This window comes from Lipotes vexillifer, unplaced genomic scaffold (genome assembly GCF_000442215.2).
Source record: "Lipotes vexillifer unplaced genomic scaffold, Lipotes_vexillifer_v1.1 scaffold474, whole genome shotgun sequence".
Taxonomy (NCBI): Eukaryota; Metazoa; Chordata; class Mammalia; order Artiodactyla; family Lipotidae; genus Lipotes; species Lipotes vexillifer.
In genome coordinates, this window is record NW_006772385.1 from 2,855,293 (window position 1) to 2,876,168 (window position 20,876).

The 20,876-nt window shown below is 39.4% G+C and overlaps 1 protein-coding gene across 3 annotated transcripts in view; it reads right to left on the reverse strand.

Annotated features, from left to right (window-relative positions):
* The window catches only part of GRM3 (glutamate metabotropic receptor 3), a 236,365-nt gene that overhangs the window by 66,171 nt on the left and 149,318 nt on the right, over window positions 1-20,876 (reverse strand). For 2 of the 3 annotated variants that reach the window (XM_007447476.1, XM_007447477.1), the window contains one exon: window positions 18,236-19,091. The exons of the other annotated variant lie outside the window; for it this stretch is intronic. In XM_007447476.1, coding sequence (XP_007447538.1) covers window positions 18,236-19,091 — 856 coding nt within the window. The remainder of the gene's footprint in view (window positions 1-18,235; window positions 19,092-20,876) is intronic. 3 annotated transcript variants of the gene reach the window in all.

Sequence of the window (20,876 nt, forward strand, 5' to 3'; positions counted from 1 at the left end):
TATATATATATATATATATATATATATATATATATATATATGGCTATTTTGTTTTGTTTTGTTTAAAATATTTCTGGAGTTGACACAGAGTTCTTAATGAATAAAAGTGAAGAGGATATAAACAACCTCATTATCCAAAAGCTTGTTTATTGATGATTGAGACATGATAAATTTTGTTTTCTATTTTTATTAAAATTGAGATAATCAAAGATTAAGGTTTTATTAGACTATAATATTTTAGGGACAGAGAAGATTTTTTTAAGTACCCCGAGAAGCTGGTATAGTGCTATCATGTGACCATCAGTGATCGGATAACCTATAAACAAATTTTGTGACAGAAAAATTCTTAAAAATAAAAAGTTGTAATTTCTGAAAGTACCAAAGGTATATTAAAATTTTTTAGAAAGAAAACCTGACTTGTGATGTGTGCTCCAAAACAACCACCACTACCCAACAATAAGAACACAACAGGAAAAACATGCAAATGCATGAAACAAATCAACCCACAAAATTATTATGGTCTGGGATGGAAATTCTGGAAGGGTTTCAGACCCAGTATTTTCCCACTTTCTTTTATCAGTTTACTTTTAATTAAGTATTAAGGTTTATAATTAGAATGAGACAATGGGGTGACAGGAGAGAAAAATGCAGTCTTAAGGAGCATTTAAGACACAGTGATTATTCTTTTTTTTTGCAACTTACTATTGATTCTCAGAAATAACAGTATGATATCATGAATATTGGTCTAGTGCAATCTGATGCTCTCAGAGGAAGGAGTGAAGTATATAATCGGAGGCTTCAGCTAAGAGTCATTCTTTATTGATGACACCATTATGGCAATTAATGAAAGAGTTAACAAATTCATTTTGGGATAATGAACATTTTGGAGCAATTTTTTATTATAACTGCAGCTGCACACAGTAAGCTGAGCCAAATGACAATGGGGCTGCCTCCTTTTTCTCAGTACAAACTTACTTTTTTCTCCTTCGTAAGCAATAGTGGAAAATTGTGTGTGATTAGGAAACAGTGTTAGATTGGCTTTGGACACTACTTAGCTTTGCACATTTGAGAAAGTGATTTAATTCCTTTGGGTCTCATTTAAATCTTTAAACTTGGGGAAATAATATCTACTTAGCTGACAGGATTTCAGTGAGAATTAATGAATGAAATATAAAATGGCTATTGTCAGGCAGGTAGCAATCAATAATTTCTGGTTTCTTTTTCTTTTCATCCCTTCTTCAGTTTAACACTTTACTGGTTTTAGCTGAAGTTCAGGGTTAAGATAATAGGATGGTGATCACAAACAATGTGATTTGGGAACATTTTGTGCATTTTTATAGAAAGAGATTGAAAAGGCATATTTCAGATTTAATCTAAAAAATCAGATCAATGCCTGACTATTTAATTGTAGTTTCCAAAAGAGGTCTGAATTTCATGCAAGTTAAACAGAAATGACACATTTAAAAAGTTATTGATATGCTGGTGTGGAACGATTGCTTCACCTGGAAAATCTTCTTTTCCCTCTCCACTTCCAATGAACTCTTAGTCATATCCAGTGTTATGTCTTTTAGGAAGCCTTTTCTAAACCCCTGCTCACTGTTGATTTCTCCTTTGCACCTACGCACTATTCTACTTGTTCCTCTCTTAAAATGCCAAAGATAAAATGCTGCATGGTGTAAGTTATATTCTCTTACTGCCTTTACTAGTCATGAAGCTACTTGAGTGCAGAAAAGACTTAGTTACTCATTTTTTGCATCCTTTGCTGTACCTGACACTAATTCACCCTGAAAACCAAAGGTTCTCTGAAATGTTTCAAAATTATACTATTTTTTACTACAGCAATTATGTTTGTCAAAGAGCACAAACTTCCAGTTATAAGATGAATAAGTTTGGGGGGAATCTAATGTATCCATACAGCATGGTGATTATAGCCAATAATACTGCATTGTACACTTGAAAGTTGCAAAGAGAATAGTTCTTAAATGTTCTCACCACAAAAAATGTAATGGTAATTCTGTGATGGGTTGGAGGTGTTAGCTAAGGCTACGATGGTAATCACTTTGTAATATATATGTATGTCAAATCAGCATGTTGCACACTTTACACTTACAAAATGTTGTATGTCAATTATATTGCAATAAGCTGAAAATGTTTTCTTGAATAATAAAGAAAAATATTAATGGCCAGTCTTAGAACATCTAATCATACTTGGGTCAGTGGCTTAGTTTGTGGATGAACATAAATTTGTATTTGAGATGTTATTTTGCAAATTTAATATAGGGTGAACTCTGTGCTAGTAAAATTGTTTATAGTTTTTGGATGGAATTAAATATTTGAATATTCTGAAATGTTATTTAGTACTATAACTTCTGGGGACTCTGCCACCTTATCAAATTCTAATTTATCTTAGACAGTGAAAAGAATCCTTTAACTATCATAGTTTTGGAATGAAACACACCTAAGTGGAGTGTCTTTGTTACCTCAGGTACAATGCTAGGTGTTTGGGGAAAAAATGTGAAGGATGAAGGATGGCTCTTGCCTGGTGATGTCACATATAGTGACTAAAGATACTGTGGACATTTGTTAAATGTTTAAAGTAAGAGGGAGGTCACCCTCCTACACTGTTGGTGGGAATGTAGATTGGTACAGCCACTGTGAAGAACAGTATGGAGGTTCCTTAAAAAACTAAAAATAGAGCTACCATATGATCCTGCAATCCCACTCCTGGGTATATATCCGGAGAAAAACATGGTCCGAAAGGATACAGGCACCCCAATGTTCATTGCAGTGCTGTTTACAATAGCCAAGACAAGGAAACAACCTAAATGTCCACCGACAGAGGAAGAGAGAAAGAAGATGTGGTACATATATACAATGGAATATTACTCAGCCGTTAAACAGAATGAAATAATGCCATTTGCAGCAACATGGATGGACCTAGAGATTGTCACACTAAGTGAAGTAAGTCAGACAGAGAAAGAGAAATATCTTATGATATCGCTTATATGTGGAATCTAAAATGAAATAATACAAATGAACTTATTTACAAAACAGAAACAGACTCACAGACTTAGAGAATGAACTTACGGTTACCAGGGGGGAAGGGTGAGGGGAAGGGATGGTTAGGGAGTTTGGGATTGACATGTACACACCACTGTATTTAAAATGGATAACCAACAAGGACCTACTGTATAGGTCCTCTGCTCAATATTATGTAACAACCGATGTGGGAAAATAATCTGAAAAAGAATAGATACATGTATATGTATAACTGAATCACTTTGCTGTACGCCTGAAACTATCACAACATTGTTAATCAACTATACTCCAATATAAAACAAAGAGTTAAAAAAAATAAAGAGGGAGGTCAGAAGAGTGACCTGTCCTTGAGTTGCTTAGCCATCTCCTCAGTGCCTACGTCAGCATATAACATCAATTTCCTTAACCTTTGGAAGCTCTGCTCACTGCTCAGGCATTATGAGAGTTTTGCTAGGTTCCTAGGACGGTTTACTAAACCCAACTCCGGGAGACTTCCCATAATCAGCTGCTCCATTAGATGACAGTCTAATCTTTTAAAATTCCTTAGAGAACAGCCTTCTATTTCAGTATATGATTGCCACCCTAGTCAGGAATTTTTTTCTGAACCCACTAAAAATACTTCCTTTCTCTATGTTGGCGTTCCAGTGTTGTGTTGAGGATGAATATTAGCAGAAATATATATGAAGGTGGAAAAACATGTGTTTTCAACTCAACTGTGATCATATTTCCAGTGATTAGAAGCATTTAGAAGACTAGATTATTGTGGGATAATACTGTGTGTCCCAAAGGTCACGAATGTAGGCTAAACTTGTTTTTGAAGATGGTTAGTTATATTTTTTAAAAAATGCTCTGAATATTTTCTTCAGCCTCCAGACACCTTTACTGGTGATATCCTTGTAAATATACTACAGTGTCCCAAAGTCTGGACACATAGAGGAAACAGCATATTCATTGTACTTTTTTTTTCCAATTAGCAAGGTGGTAGAATCCATTTCTTTCATACTTTATTGGGGATGATTATGTTTTTCTTCTTCACAGAAAGGATGGCTTTTCAAATGGATCAAGAAAAATTAAGGATTATGAAATAATAATCATAGTAATAACAGTAACAACCATATGATCATAATAACAAGCAGCAGTAGCAGAAAGCTAGGGCCAAAGTGGAAAATTAGGCTTTCCAGAGGCTCCTGTTCTCCATTGTGTGACCTTACAATGAGAATCATTTCTCAAGCTTCTAGGCTACCAAAGCACAGATGCATGATGCATAAACAAATAAGTAATCACATGAGTGGTGTCCTTTGGGGGTTTAGATCTTATTCTGGTGACCCCAGGAAGCTGACCAGAGAACAACATTGTTAATCAACTATACTCCAATATAAAACAAAGAGTTAAAAAAAATAAAGAGGGAGGTCAGAAGAGTGACCTGTCCTTGAGTTGCTTAGCCATCTCCTCAGTGCCTACGTCAGCATATAACATCAATTTCCTTAACCTTTGGAAGCTCTGCTCACTGCTCAGGCATTATGAGAGTTTTGCTAGGTTCCTAGGACGGTTTACTAAACCCAACTCCGGGAGACTTCCCATAATCAGCTGCTCCATTAGATGACAGTCTAATCTTTTAAAATTCCTTAGAGAACAGCCTTCTATTTCAGTATATGATTGCCACCCTAGTCAGGAATTTTTTTCTGAACCCACTAAAAATACTTCCTTTCTCTATGTTGGCGTTCCAGTGTTGTGTTGAGGATGAATATTAGCAGAAATATATATGAAGGTGGAAAAACATGTGTTTTCAACTCAACTGTGATCATATTTCCAGTGATTAGAAGCATTTAGAAGACTAGATTATTGTGGGATAATACTGTGTGTCCCAAAGGTCACGAATGTAGGCTAAACTTGTTTTTGAAGATGGTTAGTTATATTTTTTAAAAAATGCTCTGAATATTTTCTTCAGCCTCCAGACACCTTTACTGGTGATATCCTTGTAAATATACTACAGTGTCCCAAAGTCTGGACACATAGAGGAAACAGCATATTCATTGTACTTTTTTTTTCCAATTAGCAAGGTGGTAGAATCCATTTCTTTCATACTTTATTGGGGATGATTATGTTTTTCTTCTTCACAGAAAGGATGGCTTTTCAAATGGATCAAGAAAAATTAAGGATTATGAAATAATAATCATAGTAATAACAGTAACAACCATATGATCATAATAACAAGCAGCAGTAGCAGAAAGCTAGGGCCAAAGTGGAAAATTAGGCTTTCCAGAGGCTCCTGTTCTCCATTGTGTGACCTTACAATGAGAATCATTTCTCAAGCTTCTAGGCTACCAAAGCACAGATGCATGATGCATAAACAAATAAGTAATCACATGAGTGGTGTCCTTTGGGGGTTTAGATCTTATTCTGGTGACCCCAGGAAGCTGACCAGAGAGAAAGGGGCAAAAAAAAGTACAGGATATTTATCTTTATGTTTTTGAAAATGCTTTTGATCAGCAGAGCTGGAACAAGTTTCTGTGCTTTTGTGGAAACTACAAATGTTCCAGGGGAGGAAGCGAGATCAAGAGCAGTTTGCTCTTTCAGGAACTTCAAAGCCTATTCATCTAAAGATGTGGCCATTACCATTTTGGCTTCCTTGCTGTGCCTTGGATGGCCCTGGACTTTTCAAGAGGAAAGCCTTGCTGGGTTGGGGCCAGCTCACACATATTCCTTAGAGTGCAGTGTCCCAGAAAATCTGCCCTTCCCAGCCTGTGCTCTGTGATTACCCCTCCAAACAGGAGTGAACTTTCTACCGACGGGAATGAGTCAGACGCAGAGGTGAATGGGGCAGCAAGGCTGGACTACCCATTTTCTGCCTCTGCCCCTCTTTCGGGTATGGACAATTGTAAACATAAGAACAAAACTAGACCATCTCCGTGAGGCTCTGGGCCTCTGATCTCAGTAGTCTGTCTCTTTGCTGGTACCAGGAGATAAGTGTGCCACACACACAAAAAAAGAAAGAAAGAAAGAAAGAAAGAAATAGAGAAAGAAAAGCAACTAACAAACGAATGAGCAAAAATCCTGTCACAGCTGTGTGTCCTACTATCCAGCCCATTATGACTACCAGGTCCAGCGGTAACAAGGAGATGCCCTCTTCACTTATAATTCAAGCCTTGGGAATAAGGCTTGAATTAAGATTTGTTCAGTGAATTTAGATTTATTCTGGACATAAGATACACAATGATTTTCCAATCCAAAGCAAAACTCAAAACCAAAATAGAACACAAAATTTAAGGCAAGACCCTACTATTGCAGCCCCACTAATTCTTTTCTTAAATTTTTATTTTATATTGGAGTATCGTGGATTTACAATGTTGTATTAGTTTCAGGTGTACAGCAAAGTTACACCTATACATATATCGATTCTTTTTCAGATTCTTTTCCCATATTGGTTATACAGAATATTGAGTAGAGTTCCCTGTGTTACACAGTAGGTCCTGTTGATTATCTATTTTGTATATAGTAGTATGTATATGTTAATTACAACCTCCTAATTTATCTGCACCCCCCCACCCTACTTTTCCTCTTTGGTAACCATAAGTTTGTTTTCTATGTCTGTAAGTCTGTTTCTGTTTTGTAAATAAGTACATTTCTATCATTTGTTTAGATTCCACATATAAGTGATATCGTATGATATTTGTCTTTCTTTGTCTGACTTACTTCACTTAGTATGAAAATCTCTAGGTCCATCCATCTTGCTGCAGATGGCATTATTTCATTCTTTTTTATGCAGACCCACTAATTCTGCTTTTATACTTTGAGACTGTTCAGCGGACTGGCTGCTGGTATAAGCTCCATGAAGCTGGGACCCCGTTTGTCTCGTTAACTGTTGGGTCCCCAGGTCCCAGCATAAAGTCTAAACTTATCTTTGGAATCAATGGCTACATTCAGGACCTTATGGTTTTCTCTGTCACCTATTTACTACGTGATCTTGGATAAATTTCCTGTTGTGTAAAATTCTCAGTTTTTCCATTCTCAAACATTTTAACCCAGGCCTGCAAGTCACGCAAAGGAACGTTATGAGTGTTATTCCTAAGATAATGCATCCTCGACGCCGGCTGTGTCTTGGAGCACCTCTGGCAGTATGCACAGTAAGTGGGAGTGCTTTCTTATTTCTTTTCGTTTGGGTGCACTCTGGTTACCACATCACCTGACAGTTGAGTTCACTTTTATGTGCTTCAGTAAGTGAAGATCTTAATGCTGACATCCTGAATTTCCACCTCTGTCAAGTGAGGAGTAGAAGCAAGTTCATCTTTCAGGAAGGCCTTTTGTAACTCTATGATTTTAGTCTATTCCATTTTCTGGAACTCGTCTCAGAATAAAAAGTGAGAGAGGTTATATTGTACTGTGAACACATAAAATGACAGTGACATTGCATTTCTTTAAAAGTTTAATAGCCCTCTCTGTTTCCTCTGTCTGGAACTGCCTTGGGTAGTTTAAGCTTTCCTTTTACATGATAAGTACATGGAATTGTATTCAAAATAATTTGGAAAAGTCTCGTGCCATGAAACATAATTCTCATTTAAATATTTATTTTAGAATTCAAGATGACATGGCTCTTTCAGATGGAGAAATTTTACTAATAAAAAATGCTTTGAAGCTTTTTTTTTTTTTTTTTTTTTTAATATCCTAAGGTGTAGAGTCTAAGGCTCACCTTCCAAAGTTTGGGTGTTTTATGAATCACCTTAGCTCCAAATAATTGAGAAAGTGTCCCAGGAGCATTAAAGGGATAATAAAAAGGAGCACAGAAGAAAACTATTTTGAACTTATTTACTGATCATCTTTCATTCCTTTAGTAAACATCCCATTAATAGTGAGAGTATGTCAGAAACTGTGTTAGGTGTTTGGGATCAAAGTCCTCAACTTCCCAGAGCTCTTGGGTTACATATAAAAGCAGCACTGCATCTGATGACTTGGATTTCAAGCTTGTTCCCTGCCACTAACCAGATGATGATCTTGGGCAAATCACCTTCACTTTTGGGGCTTCATCTATAAAACAGGGACAAACAAGAGATCCACTGCTAATGCTCTTTGGTTTTAATTTTGCCTCAAGTACGAAGATAGAACATAACTAACGGACGGTGCTTAGGCTAAAAAAACAGCCAGCCATTCTAGAAGGCATATACTTTTCTTTCTTGAAACTAATTTGTTAATGAAAAAAACATACACATTTAATTTTCACAAAAAGAATCACATTATAAATCTATCGACTGTTTTCCTCATTCTGTATTCCTTCAGTAAACATTGAAATAATGTGCAACTCTGTACCCAAAAATGTGTAGGGTATTTGAGATCAGAGATGAAACATATGTTCTCTGCCTTGAAAAAAGCTCACAATCTAGTAGTGGAGATAGAGAAGGAAATGTGAATTTGGGTGTTAAGAGCTTTTTATAATCAACAAATATTTACTGAATGTCTATTATGCTTGGGCTACATCAGTGAATAAAACCGACAATAATTTCTGTTTTCATGGAGTTTACATTCAAGTGTGAAGATCAAACAATAAAGAATAAACATGAAAATGTTCATGTGGTATGAGGGAAGGTGAAAAAATCATGGAGTAAATAAAAGTAGAGCAGGTTAAAGGGAAATAGGGCACATGTGGTGGGGTTGGAGGCAGTGAGTTGCAGTATTGAGAAGGATTGCCAGGTGGGTCTCAGTAAGAGGCTGGGGTTTAAGTAAAGCTTGACAGAAGTAAGATGTCTGGGGAAAGGGCATTACAATCAGAGGGAACTGGGGGTGGGAAAGCCCTAAGTTTGGAAACAAAGGTGGCTGGAGTGAAGTGAGCAAGAGGGAGAGTAAAAGGTGATGACAGAGGAGCAGCAAGGGATTGTGGGGGGAAGGCAGATCAGGTAGGACCTTGTAGAACACTGTAAGGACTTTGACTTTGACTGTGAGTGACATGGGGGAACTCCCTAAGAGGTTTTGAGCAGAGGAGTGACTCTCTCTGGCTTACACTATAAAAGGGCATCCTGGCTGTTGTGTTGTGGCTGTGTTGGAGGTGGCCAAGAGTAAATCAATTTGGAGACTATTCTAGGGATGCAGTGTTGAGGTGTTGCTGGCTTGGACCAGGGTAGTAGTAGCAGTTGAGATGGAATAAGTGAAGGTGCTAGATAGGGCAGAAGGGGCTGGGGTGAGAGTGTTCTAGGTGGAGGAAACAGCATAGACACAGGGCACAAAGGCAAAAATAAAGGCGCGTGCTTGGCGAACTGCAAGTAGTCTTAATGGAAGGAAGGGTGAATGCTGGGTGTGTGGCAGGAGATGAGTCTAGAGAGGTCGTTAGATCTTACGCCAGGAGAATTTACTGTTTAGAAGAATCTTTAGCAAAGCATACTTCTGCCAAATCTCTTTTGCAAAAGGCATATTCATATTGGGTTAACTTCAAGGAATACTCATGGTGGCCATTGCTGGAACTTGCTAGTAGGGATATACCAAGGGACAGAGGAGTATTCTCAGGAGGCTTAGCTCTTCCATCCTGAGAGGGCTAGAGCTCTAAGGGCATTGGCTACAACTGTCTGTCAGAAGAATCCCGGAGTAAATGCGTGGACTACAGGCAGCTGGCTGGAAGAGGACTTTTCTGATCTGAGCAAAGATTGTGTAGTGTTTGCTAAGCGTTCACCATTGTGCCTAGTCCACTACCTCAATATTCAAGTTAGAAAATCAGAGATACTACTTCAGACAAAAAATGTAAAACAGATGTGCTTTTCAATAGCTGACTAGGTTAGCCTTATTGTTTAATATACATATTTAGCTAATTCATCATCTCAGTATCCTCCAGTAGTAAGGCATTTTCTAGTCCAAGTCTCACTGCTCTGCATATGTACCTGGTGGCTGGTCTAAATTCCCTCTTTTCTGTAGTTGGAGTCTGTTTTTTCACCCTTCTATTCTCTTCAGAGATGGAGAATGATTGGCAATTTCGAGCAAATTGAGAAGGTGAAAATAGCACTTTGTGGTCAGGTCTGCACAGCCAAACTAAATTGTAGAATCAAAGTCAGTAACTGAACAAGGAGACAAAAAGAAGATCCTGTTGGGTGATGCTCTCGGCCTGAACCAAGATGACGGAGTAGAAGGACATACTCTCACTCCCTCTGCAAGAACACCAGAATCACAACTAGCTGCTGGACAGTCAATGGCAGGAAGACACTGGAACTCACCAAAAAAGATACCCCACATCCAAAGACAAAGGAGAAGCCACAATGAGATGGTAGGAGGGGCGCAATCACAGTAAAATCAAATCCCATAACTGCTGGGTTGGTGACTCACAAACTGGAGAACACTTAAACTACAGAAGTCCACCCAGTGGAGTGAAGGTTCTGAGCGCCACGTCAGGCTTCACAACCTGGGGGTCTGGCAACAGGAGGAGGAATTCCTAGAGAATCAGACTTTGAAGGCTGGTGGGATTTGATTGCAGGACTTCAACAGGACTGGGGGAAACAGAGACTACACTCTTGGAGGGCACACACAAAGTAGTGTGCACATCAGGACCCAGGGGAAGGAGCAGTGACCCCATAGGAGACTGAACCAGACCTACCTGCTAGTGTTGGAGGGCCTGCTACAGAGGCGGGGGGTGGCTGTGCCTCACCGTGGGGACAGGGACACTGGCAGCAGAAGTTCTGGGAAATGCTCCTTAGTGTGAGCCCTCCCAGAGTCTGCCATTAGCCCCACCAAAGAGCCCAGGTAGGCTCCAGTGTTGGGTTGCCTCAGGCCAAACAACCAACAGGGAGGGTACCCAGCACCACCCATCAGCAGTCAGGTGGTTTAAAGTTTTACTAAGCTCTGCCCACCAGAGCAACAGTCAGCTCTACCCACGACCAGTCCCTCCCATCAGGAAACTTGCACAAGCCTCTTAGATAGCCTCATCCACCAGAGGGAAGACAGCAGAAGCAAGAAGAACTGCAGTCCTGCAGCCTGTGAAACAAAAACTACATTGATAGAAAGATAGACAAGATGAAAAGGTAGAGGACTATGTACCAGATGAAGGAACAAGATAAAACCCCAGAAAAACAACTAAATGAAGTGGAGATCGGCAACCTTCCAGAAAAAGAATTCAGAGTAATGATAGTGAAGACGATCCAGAACCTCGGAAAAAAATGGAGGCAAAGATCGAGAAGATGCAAGAAATGTTTAACAAAGACCTAGAAGAATTAAAGAACAGACAAACAGAGATGAACAATACAATAACTGAAATGAAAACTGCACTAGAAGGAATCAGTAGCAGAATAACTGAGGCAGAAGAATGGATAAGTGACCTGGAAGACAGAATGGTGGAATTCACTGCTTCAGAACAGAATAAAGAAAAAAGAATGAAAAGAAATGAAGACAGCCTAAGAGACCTCTGGGACAACATTAAATGCAACAACATTCGCATTATAGGGATCCCAGAAGGAGAAGAGAGAGAGAAAGGACCCAAGAAAATATCTGAAGAGATTATAGTCGAAAACTTCCCTAACATGGGAAAGGAAATAGCCACCCAAGTCCAGGAAGCGCAGAGAGTCCCATACAGGATAAACCCAAGGAGAAACACACTGAGACACATAGTACTCAAATGGGCAAAAATTAAAGACAAAGAAAAATTATTGAAAGCATCAAGGGAAAAATGACAAATACCATACAAGGGAACTCCCATAAGGTTAACAGCTGATTTCTCAGCAGAAACTCTACAAGCCAGAAGGGAGTGGCATGATATACTTAAAGTGATGAAAGGGAAGAACCTACAACCAAGATTACTCTACCCAGCCAGGATCTCATTCAGATTCGATGCAGAAATCAAAAGCTTTACAGACAAGCAAAAGGGAAAAGAATTCAGCACCACCAAAGCAGCTCTACAGAAAATGCTAAAGGACCTTCTCAAAGTGGGAAACACAAGAGGAGAAAAGGACCTACAAAAACAAACCCAAAACAATTAAGAAAATGGTCATAGGAACATACATATCGATAATTGCCTTAAACGTGAATGGATTAAGTGTTCCAACCAAAGGACACAGGCTTGCTGAATGGATACAAAAACAAGACCCATCTACATGCTGTCTACAAGAGACATACTTCAGACCTAGGGACACTTACAGACTGGAAGTGAGGGGATGGAAAAAGATATTCCATGCAAATGGAAATCAAAAGAAGGCTGGAGTAGGGCTTCCCTGGTGGCGCAGTGGTTGAGTCCGCCTGCTGATGCAGGGGACACAGGCTTGTGCCCCGGTGTGGGAAGATCCCACATGCTGCAGAGCGGCTGGGCCCGTGAGCCATGGCCGCTGAGCCTGTGCGTCCGGAGCCTGTGCTCCGCAACGGGAGAGGCCACAGTAGTGAGAGGCCCACGTACAGCAAAAAAAAAAAAAAGAAAGCTGGAGTAGCAATACTCATATCAGATCAAATAGACTTTAAAATAAAGAATGCTACAAGAGACCAGGAAGGACACTACATAATGATCAAGGGATCAATCCAAGAAGAAGATATAACAATTATAAATATATATGCACCCAACATAGGAGCACCTCAATACATAAGGCAACTGCTAACAGCTATAAAAGAGGAAACTGACAGTAGCACAATAATAGTGGGGGACTTTAACACCTCACTTACACCAATGGACAGATCATCCAAACAGAAAATTAATAAGGAAACACAAGCTATAAATGACACAATAAACCAGATAGATTTAATTGATATTTATAGAACATTCCATCCAAAAACTGCAGATTACACGTTCTTCTCAAGTGCGCACGGAACATTCTCCAGGATAGATCACACCTTGGGTCACAAATCCAGCCTCAGTAAATTTAAGAAAATTGAAATCACTTCAAGCATCTTTTCTGACCACAACGCTATGAGATTAGAAATGAATTACAGGGGAAAAAACCGTAAAAAACACAAACACTTGGAGGCTAAACAATACGTTACTAAATAACCAAGAGATCACTGAAGAAATCAAAGAGGAAACCAAAAAATACCTAGAGACAAATGACAATGAAAACACGACGATCCAAAACCTATGGGAGGCAGCAAAAGCAGTTCTAAGAGGGAAGTTCATAGCTATACAAGCCTACGTCAAGAGACAAGGAAAATCTCAAATAAACAATCTAACCTTACACCTAAAGGAACTAGAGAAAGAAGGACAAACAAAACCCAAAGTTAGCAGAAGGAGAGAAATCATAAAGATCAGAGCAGAAATAAATGAAATAGAAACAAAGAAAACAATAGCAAAGGTCAATAAAACTAAAAGCTGGTTCTTTGAGAAGATAAACAAATTGATAAACCATTAGTCAGACTCATCAAGAAAAAGAGGGAGAGGACTCAAATCAATAAAATTAGAAATGGATAAGGAGATGTTACAGCAGATACCACAGAAATACAAAGCATCTTAAGAGACTACTACAAGCACCTCTATGCCAATAAAATGGACAACCTGGAAGAAATGGACAAATTCTTAGAAAGGTATAATCTTCCAAGACTGAACCAGGAAGAAATAGAAAATATGAACAGACCAATCACAAGTAATGAGATTGAAACTGTGATGAAAAATCTTCCAACAGGGCTTCCCTGGTGGTGCAGTGGTTGAGAGTCCGCCTGCCGATGCAGGGGACACGGGTTCGTGCCCCGGTCCCCTTCACAGATGAATTTTATCAAACATTTAGAGAAGAGCTAACACATACCGCAAAAAAAAAAAAAAAAAAAATTGCAGAGGAAGAAACACTCCCAAACACATTCTATGAGGCCACCATCACCCTGATACCAAAACCAGACAAAGATACTGCAAAAAAAGAAAATTACACACTAATATCAGTGATAAATATAGATGCAAAAATCCTCAACAAAATGCTAGCAAACAGAATCCAACAACACATTAAAAGGATCACACTCCATGATTAAGTCGGATTTATCCCAGCGATGCAAGGATTCTTCAATATACGCAAATCAATCAATGTGATACACCATATTAACAAACTGAAAAATAAAAACCATATGATCATCTCAATAGATGCAGAAAAGGCTTTTGACAAAATTCAACACCAATTTATGATAAAAACTCTCCAGAAAGTGGGCACAGAGGGAACCTACCTCAACATAATAAAGGCCATATACAACAAACCCACAGAAAACATCATTCTCAATGGTGAAAAACTGAAAGCATTTCCTCTAAGATCAGGAACAAGACAAGGATGTCCACTTTCACCACTGTTATTCAACATAGTTTTGGAAGACCTAGCGATGGCAATCAGAGAAGAAAAAGAAATAAAAGGAATACAAATTGGAAAAGAAGAAGTAAAAGTGTCACTGTTTGCAGATGACATGATACTATACTTAGAGAATCCTAAAGATGCCACCAGAAGAATACTAGAGCTAATCAATGAATTCGGTAAAGTAGCAGGATACAAAATTGATCCACAGAAATCTCTTGCATTCCTATACACTAATGATGAAAAATCTGAAAGAGAAATTAAGGAAACACTCCCATTTACCACTGCAACAAAAAGAATAAAATACCTAGGAATAAACCTACCTAGGGAGACAAAAGACCTGTATGCAGAAATCTATAAGACACTGATGAAAGAAATTAAAGGTGATACCAACAGATGGAGAGATATACCATGTTCTTGGATTGGAAGAATCAATATTGTGAAAATGACTATACTACTGAAAGCAACCTACAGATTCAATGCAATCCCTATCAAATTACCAATGGCATTTTTTACGGAACTAAAACAAAAATTCTTAAAATTTGTATGGAGACCTAAAAGACCCCAAATAGCCAAAGCAGTCTTGTGGGAAAAAAGTGGAGCTGGAGGAATCAGACTCCCTGACTTCAGACTATACTACAAAGCTACAGTAAACAACACAGTATGGTACTGGCACAAAAACAAAAACATAGATCAATGGAACAAGATAGAAAGCCCAGAGATAAACCCACGCACCTATGGTCAACTAATATATGACAAAAGAGGCAAGGATATACAATGGAGAAAAGATAGTCTCTTCAATAAGTGGTGCTGGGAAAACTTGACAGCTACATGTAAAATAATGAAATTAGGCCACTTCCTAACACCATACACAAAAATAAACTCAAAATGGATTAACGACCTAAATGTAAGGCCAGACATTATAAAACTCTTAGAGGAAAACATAGGCAGAACACTCTATGACATAAATCACTGCAAGATCCTTTTTGACCCACCTCCTAGAGAAATGGAAATAAAAACAAAAATAAACAAATGGGACCTAATGAAACTTCAAAACTTTTGCACAGCAAAGGAAACCATAAGCAAGAGAAAAAGACAACCCTCAGAATGGGAGAAAATATTTGCAAACAAATCAATGGACAAAGGATTAATCTCCCAAATATATAAACAGCTCATGCAGCTTAAAATTAAAAAAACAAACAACCCCATCCAAAAATGGGCAGAAGACCTAAATAGACATTTCTCCAAAGAAGACATACAGATGGCCACGAAGCACATGAAAAGCTGCTCAACATCACTAATTATTAGAGAAATGCAAATCAAAAGTACAGTGAGGTATCACCTCACACCAGTCAGAATGGGCATGATCAAAAAATCTACAAGCAACAAATGCTGGAGAGGGTGTGGAGAAAAGGGACCCCTCTTGCACTGTTGGTGGGAATGTAAATTGATACAGCCAGTATGGAGAACAGTATGGAGGTTCCTTAAAAAACTAAAAATAGAATTACCATATGATCCAGCAATCCCACTACTGGGCATATACCCTGAGAAAACCATAATTCAAAAAGACACAATGCACCCCATGTTCATTGCAGCACTATTTATAATAACCAGGTCATGGAAGCAACCTAAATGCCCATTGACAGACGAATGGATAAAGATGTGGTACATATATACAATGGACTATTACTCAGCCATAAAAAGGAACGAAATTGTGTCATTTGTTGAGACGTGGATGGATCTAGAGACTGTCATACAGAGTGAAGTAAGTCATAAAGGGAAAAACAAATATCGTGTATTAATGCATGTTTGTGGAACCTAGAAAAATGGTACAGATGAACCGGTTTGCAGGGCAGAAGTTGAGACACAGATGTAGAGAACAAATGTATTGACATCAAGCTGGGAAAGTGGTCGTGGGGGTGGTGGTGGGGGTGTGATCAATTGGACGATTGGGATTGACATGTATACACTGATGTGTATAAAACTGATGTCTAATAAGAACCTGCTGTATAAAAAAATAAATATAATAAAGTTCAAAAATAAAAAAAAGAAAGAAGACCCTGTTGTTTTATTTATCCAAATAATGGCCTTATTTCTTCACTTTTCTTTGCCATTTAAGACTCAGTCAGTGAAATGAAGGAAAATATTTTGCTTACAGAAAACACCTTTTAAAGGCTCTCTGAAATCCAAGAGGTTTCTTTCTATTAGCTGTTGATGAGTGGATGTATTTGTATATTTGCATCCTAAGGAGTAATGAACTAGAATAACAGAGTTAATTAATACTTGTGGTGCATAAAGATAAATGGTTACCCCAAGGTTAGTCTGAAAGGGGTGAAGGGTGCTAATCTTATTCATCTTTAAGAATTAAGTGCATTGTAGATGCTATTTATAGATACCTGAGAGTTCATTTATATTTAGAGTAAAGATATTCTTTTTTACTGACACTGTGGTGCAATCTTATGTTCTGGAGATGTCAGTGTGAACTGATCTGGGATTTTGAGATAAATCCTGAATAAATAAATAAATATATGGAACACACACAAACACACACACACACACACACACACACACACACACATTCCTATATGGAATATACCTGTGGGAGTACAGGGCACAGGAAAGTTTTAATCTTTACCATTTACAGTGGTCATTCTAATGATAAAGGGGGTATCCATCAGATGAATAGCAGGGAATACTGACATAATTGATCTCCGCTACTTTTGGCTCCCTCTGGATGTGCAAGGGATGTGCAAAAATGCAGTCTGGTAATTTTTGTGCTTATTTTCAAGGCTAGTTTAGGGGTTAGAGTTCTAGAATAGGAGCCAATTGTCATGAGGTCTTTTCTCAGTACTACCGGTGATTTTTCAGGCCATTTGACTTCTGAGTGATTATCTGTAAGGGAGATGTGAGAACTGCCACTTGCTCCAATGATAGTATGATTTGAGCATACAAACTTTCATGTCTTGAATGATAAATCAATTGAAACAGACTCTGCAGACTAGAATGATGCCCTAGTGTCATGGGAGATGATTAGCAATTTAGACAATGAAAGCATTTTATCATTGTAATATTTTTGGCATCAAAATCTTTTGTGCCCAATAATATTACTTACCATTTTAGGATTTAGGATTAAGCTAAAATCCCCCGAACTAGTACCTTGATGCACTGATATCACATGCACCTTAGAAGAGAAAGAAGTTCTAAAGATTTCTTGCTTTTTATATATTAGTAGTGCATCAAAACACAGTGCTATATTGAGAAATGTTTAGACCATATTTATAAAGAAATGAAGTTGCAGCCATAGCCACTTTGAATACACCTTTGGAATTTCACGTCTGTATCAGAATGACTTCCATCAGTCTTCAGTTTGCTTAAAGTCAAGCTCCCAGGAAAACAGTTTCATTTCATAACATCATCTGAGAAAATCCACAGCCCTTCATACTGACATGGAAATGTTGCTGTACAGCAGAAGACGTAAACTCAAATGCCTGGAATCACCATGCTCTGAGTATCTTTCCCTCTCCCTCCCTAATTAGGCTCTGGGAAGAGAGTGACTTCTTGTCTCTCCCCCACTGAGAAAGTTATGAGACTCTTTTGGTCAAATCGCCCAGAAGGAAAGCTTGGAAGTTCATGTTCCTTAGAGAGTTGTCGATTCTGCTAAAGAAGATTAAATGCCCACATCACACGTGTCATATCCTACAGCTAATCACAAGAAAGAGAATAAATGTAGCACGGCCCGCGTCTAAGGCAGCTACCACATATCAGTGCAGCCTAGGGGGCCTTTCAATTTCATGTCGTGTACCAGCCAAGATATTCACTCAAAAATAAGTAAGAACATCAAAAAGCCATTGTATCGCATCTTGGAATGTTTCACAGTTTGAGCCCCTTGTGTAGCTCTGAAAAAAAGATTTCTGAGTCGGGGGCAGAGGTATTTGATTCCTCTTTGATTCACCGTTCGCACCATAGAAGATGATTAAAGGCTCCTCGCTTACCTGTGAAGTTGATTTTCAGCAAGTAATCCTTGTACAACTTCTTCCCGTCCAGGATCCTCATGGCGTCGCAGAGCTTGGTGGTGTTGGGACAGAGGGTGCGCTGCATTTTGTGCAGGGCGTGGGCCATGGCGTACACCGCGTTCACCACGAACATGATCTTGGATTCTTGCTCGTAGTTGCTGCTGTCGATGGCCAGGTGCTTGTCGCAAGGGCGCCGGTGGTTGTGCTTGTTCTGGAGGCTACACTGGAACTTCTGCTCCCAGAAGTCCCGGAACCAGGGGTTGCGGTGGTTGCTGTAGGGGCTGAGGCTCTGGAAGTAGCGGTCGAACTGGTGGATGCGCTGGGAGGCTAGCTCCAGGGTGATGGCGCCGTCGGCCACGTGCTCGCTGCCCTTGACGATGCTCTCCTGCGCGCCCCAGCCGTCGCTCGCCACCCAGGTGAAGGAGGCGTTGGCGCGGCTGGCGGCGGCGATGAGCTCGCGCGAGTCGTCGCTGCGCATGAAGAGGACCACGACGCGCGCGTTGGGCTTCTGCAGGAGCTCGCGGATCACGCTGTCGTAGGACTTGCGGATGTTGGAGCGCCCCACCTTCTCCGCCGTGGCGATGCAGATGTTGCGCAGGCGGGCTTCCTGCTCAAACGCCTCGATCCCTGTCTCCCCGTAATCGCCCTCGGAGGCCACAGTGGACACGTAGGTCCAGTTGAAGAAACGCAAGATCTCGGCCATGGCTTTGGCCTGGTAGAAGTCGGGGGGCACGGTCCTGGCAAAATAATCATAGCGCGACTTGTCGCTGAGCTTGGCGCTGGTGGACGCGTAGCTTATCTGCGGGATCTGGAACAGCCTCAGCAGGTTGGCCACCTGGGGGAGGGAGACAGGGGAAGTACCATTTTTAGAAACCCGGAGGGAACTGACTGCACATGAAAGATGAAAGATAGCAGGCCTTTACCCAGCTCCGTTTTCACCTCTAGATCGCTAAGCTTTTCTGGACGCTTTGCCAGATACTTCCCTGGATTCTGTACTTGGAGTATTAGGGAATAGGTCCCAAACAGGTAATTCAAGGGTGGGGAAAAGACAGAGAAATGGGAAGGGCACTCCTCTTTCTCTCCTAGACTTTGTAATAGACGCTGGACCAGGATCAATCCTGTTCAGGTGTCCCAGTGAGGTTGTTTTAAGTTTCTGGGGTCCTCTTATAACTCAGTCTAACAATGAACTACAGTGAATTGGCCAAATTAGGTTTTTAGACAACTTGGCTGCAGTTGTATAGAAAGAGGCTGGGTGTTGTCTAATTCTCACTTCCCCCTCTTTTGCTAAAAACAGCAATCTCTGAAAGAGTTTAATTTGGGAACTGTATGCCACATGGACAGTCCACATTAGACATTTATTATCTAGGTTAAGCCAAAACAAAAAAATATATATCCATTTTTTTTGGGTGCATGCCAAATTTTAGGCATATACCTTTCTAAACTTCTGACGAGCTTGATCAACATTTTCTTTGCCTTTTCACCATTTTGTTTCTGTTTGGAGTATACATAGTTCAAGGATACAAATGCTATTCTTATGATATTTTTGATTAAAAAGCAAATAAGGAAGTGTCGAGGACCTGGTCAAAAAAAGAACCATTTACTTTAAAATGTTTCCTTATTTCGAATAAAGAGTGTAAAATTGTTATTTACCTGTCAATAATATCTCACTGTTTTTATTTATTACAGAATAAAAAAGGAAAGTGACACTAGCGTATCAAGGAGCATTTTATACTTAGAGTGTTTGTGAAATTCATACATTTAAAAATATATACACAGGTTATATGTATGTAAATCTAATAACAAGTTGGCTTTTGTTTTTCCTGGCTACCTACCTCACATATTCTGAACATTTCTATCTCTTCACTGACTTCAGTTACATAATATACTAAGTGGACTTTAATTGGAAACAACGTTGAATATTCCAATATACTCTATGAGTACTTTGAAATTTCCCTTCTGGAAATTGTGGTTTCAGGTTTATATTTGACATGTAGGAAGCACAGCTTGAAATAGGCAGCTGTTAGCAAAGAGCACAAGTACTATCAAACAACTGACAGCTGAGTCCTGATTAATCATCACTTCATCTGGCAACAGAAACCAACAGCCAAATTCATACACAGCCACGTGGCCTGTTCTTAGAGATCGGGCCTGCTATTAAAACCAACCCTTAATGTAGCCCAGAGCTATCAAAAATGTTTTCCATATCTTCCCAAATCCTGGTACCTCTCACATAACTACAAAGAGAACAGCAAGAAAATCTGGCGTTTAGCACACAATATAATGCAAATTTAGGATCCAGGTATTTTTTGCATTTGGTAAAGACTTTCTTTTAATATATATCCTAGGATGTGAGTGAATTTTGGGGAATGGAGGTGAGTGGATGGATGAAGGCAAGTTTGCCATTTACTTTTTCTTTTCTCACGCCTAGACACCCTGAACCAAATGATCTCTATTGGTTCATTTGAACAGGGGGGTGTTGCTTGTTTACTCAGCCTGATTGAGGTGGCACTGAGCCAGCACTCTCATCACTTCTGTACTGAGTACCTGGCTTCTTTCGGTTGCAAGTACCACTGTGGCAGACTGGTGATAAGAGCCCTGTCTGTGCATGGGCTTGGCTTGA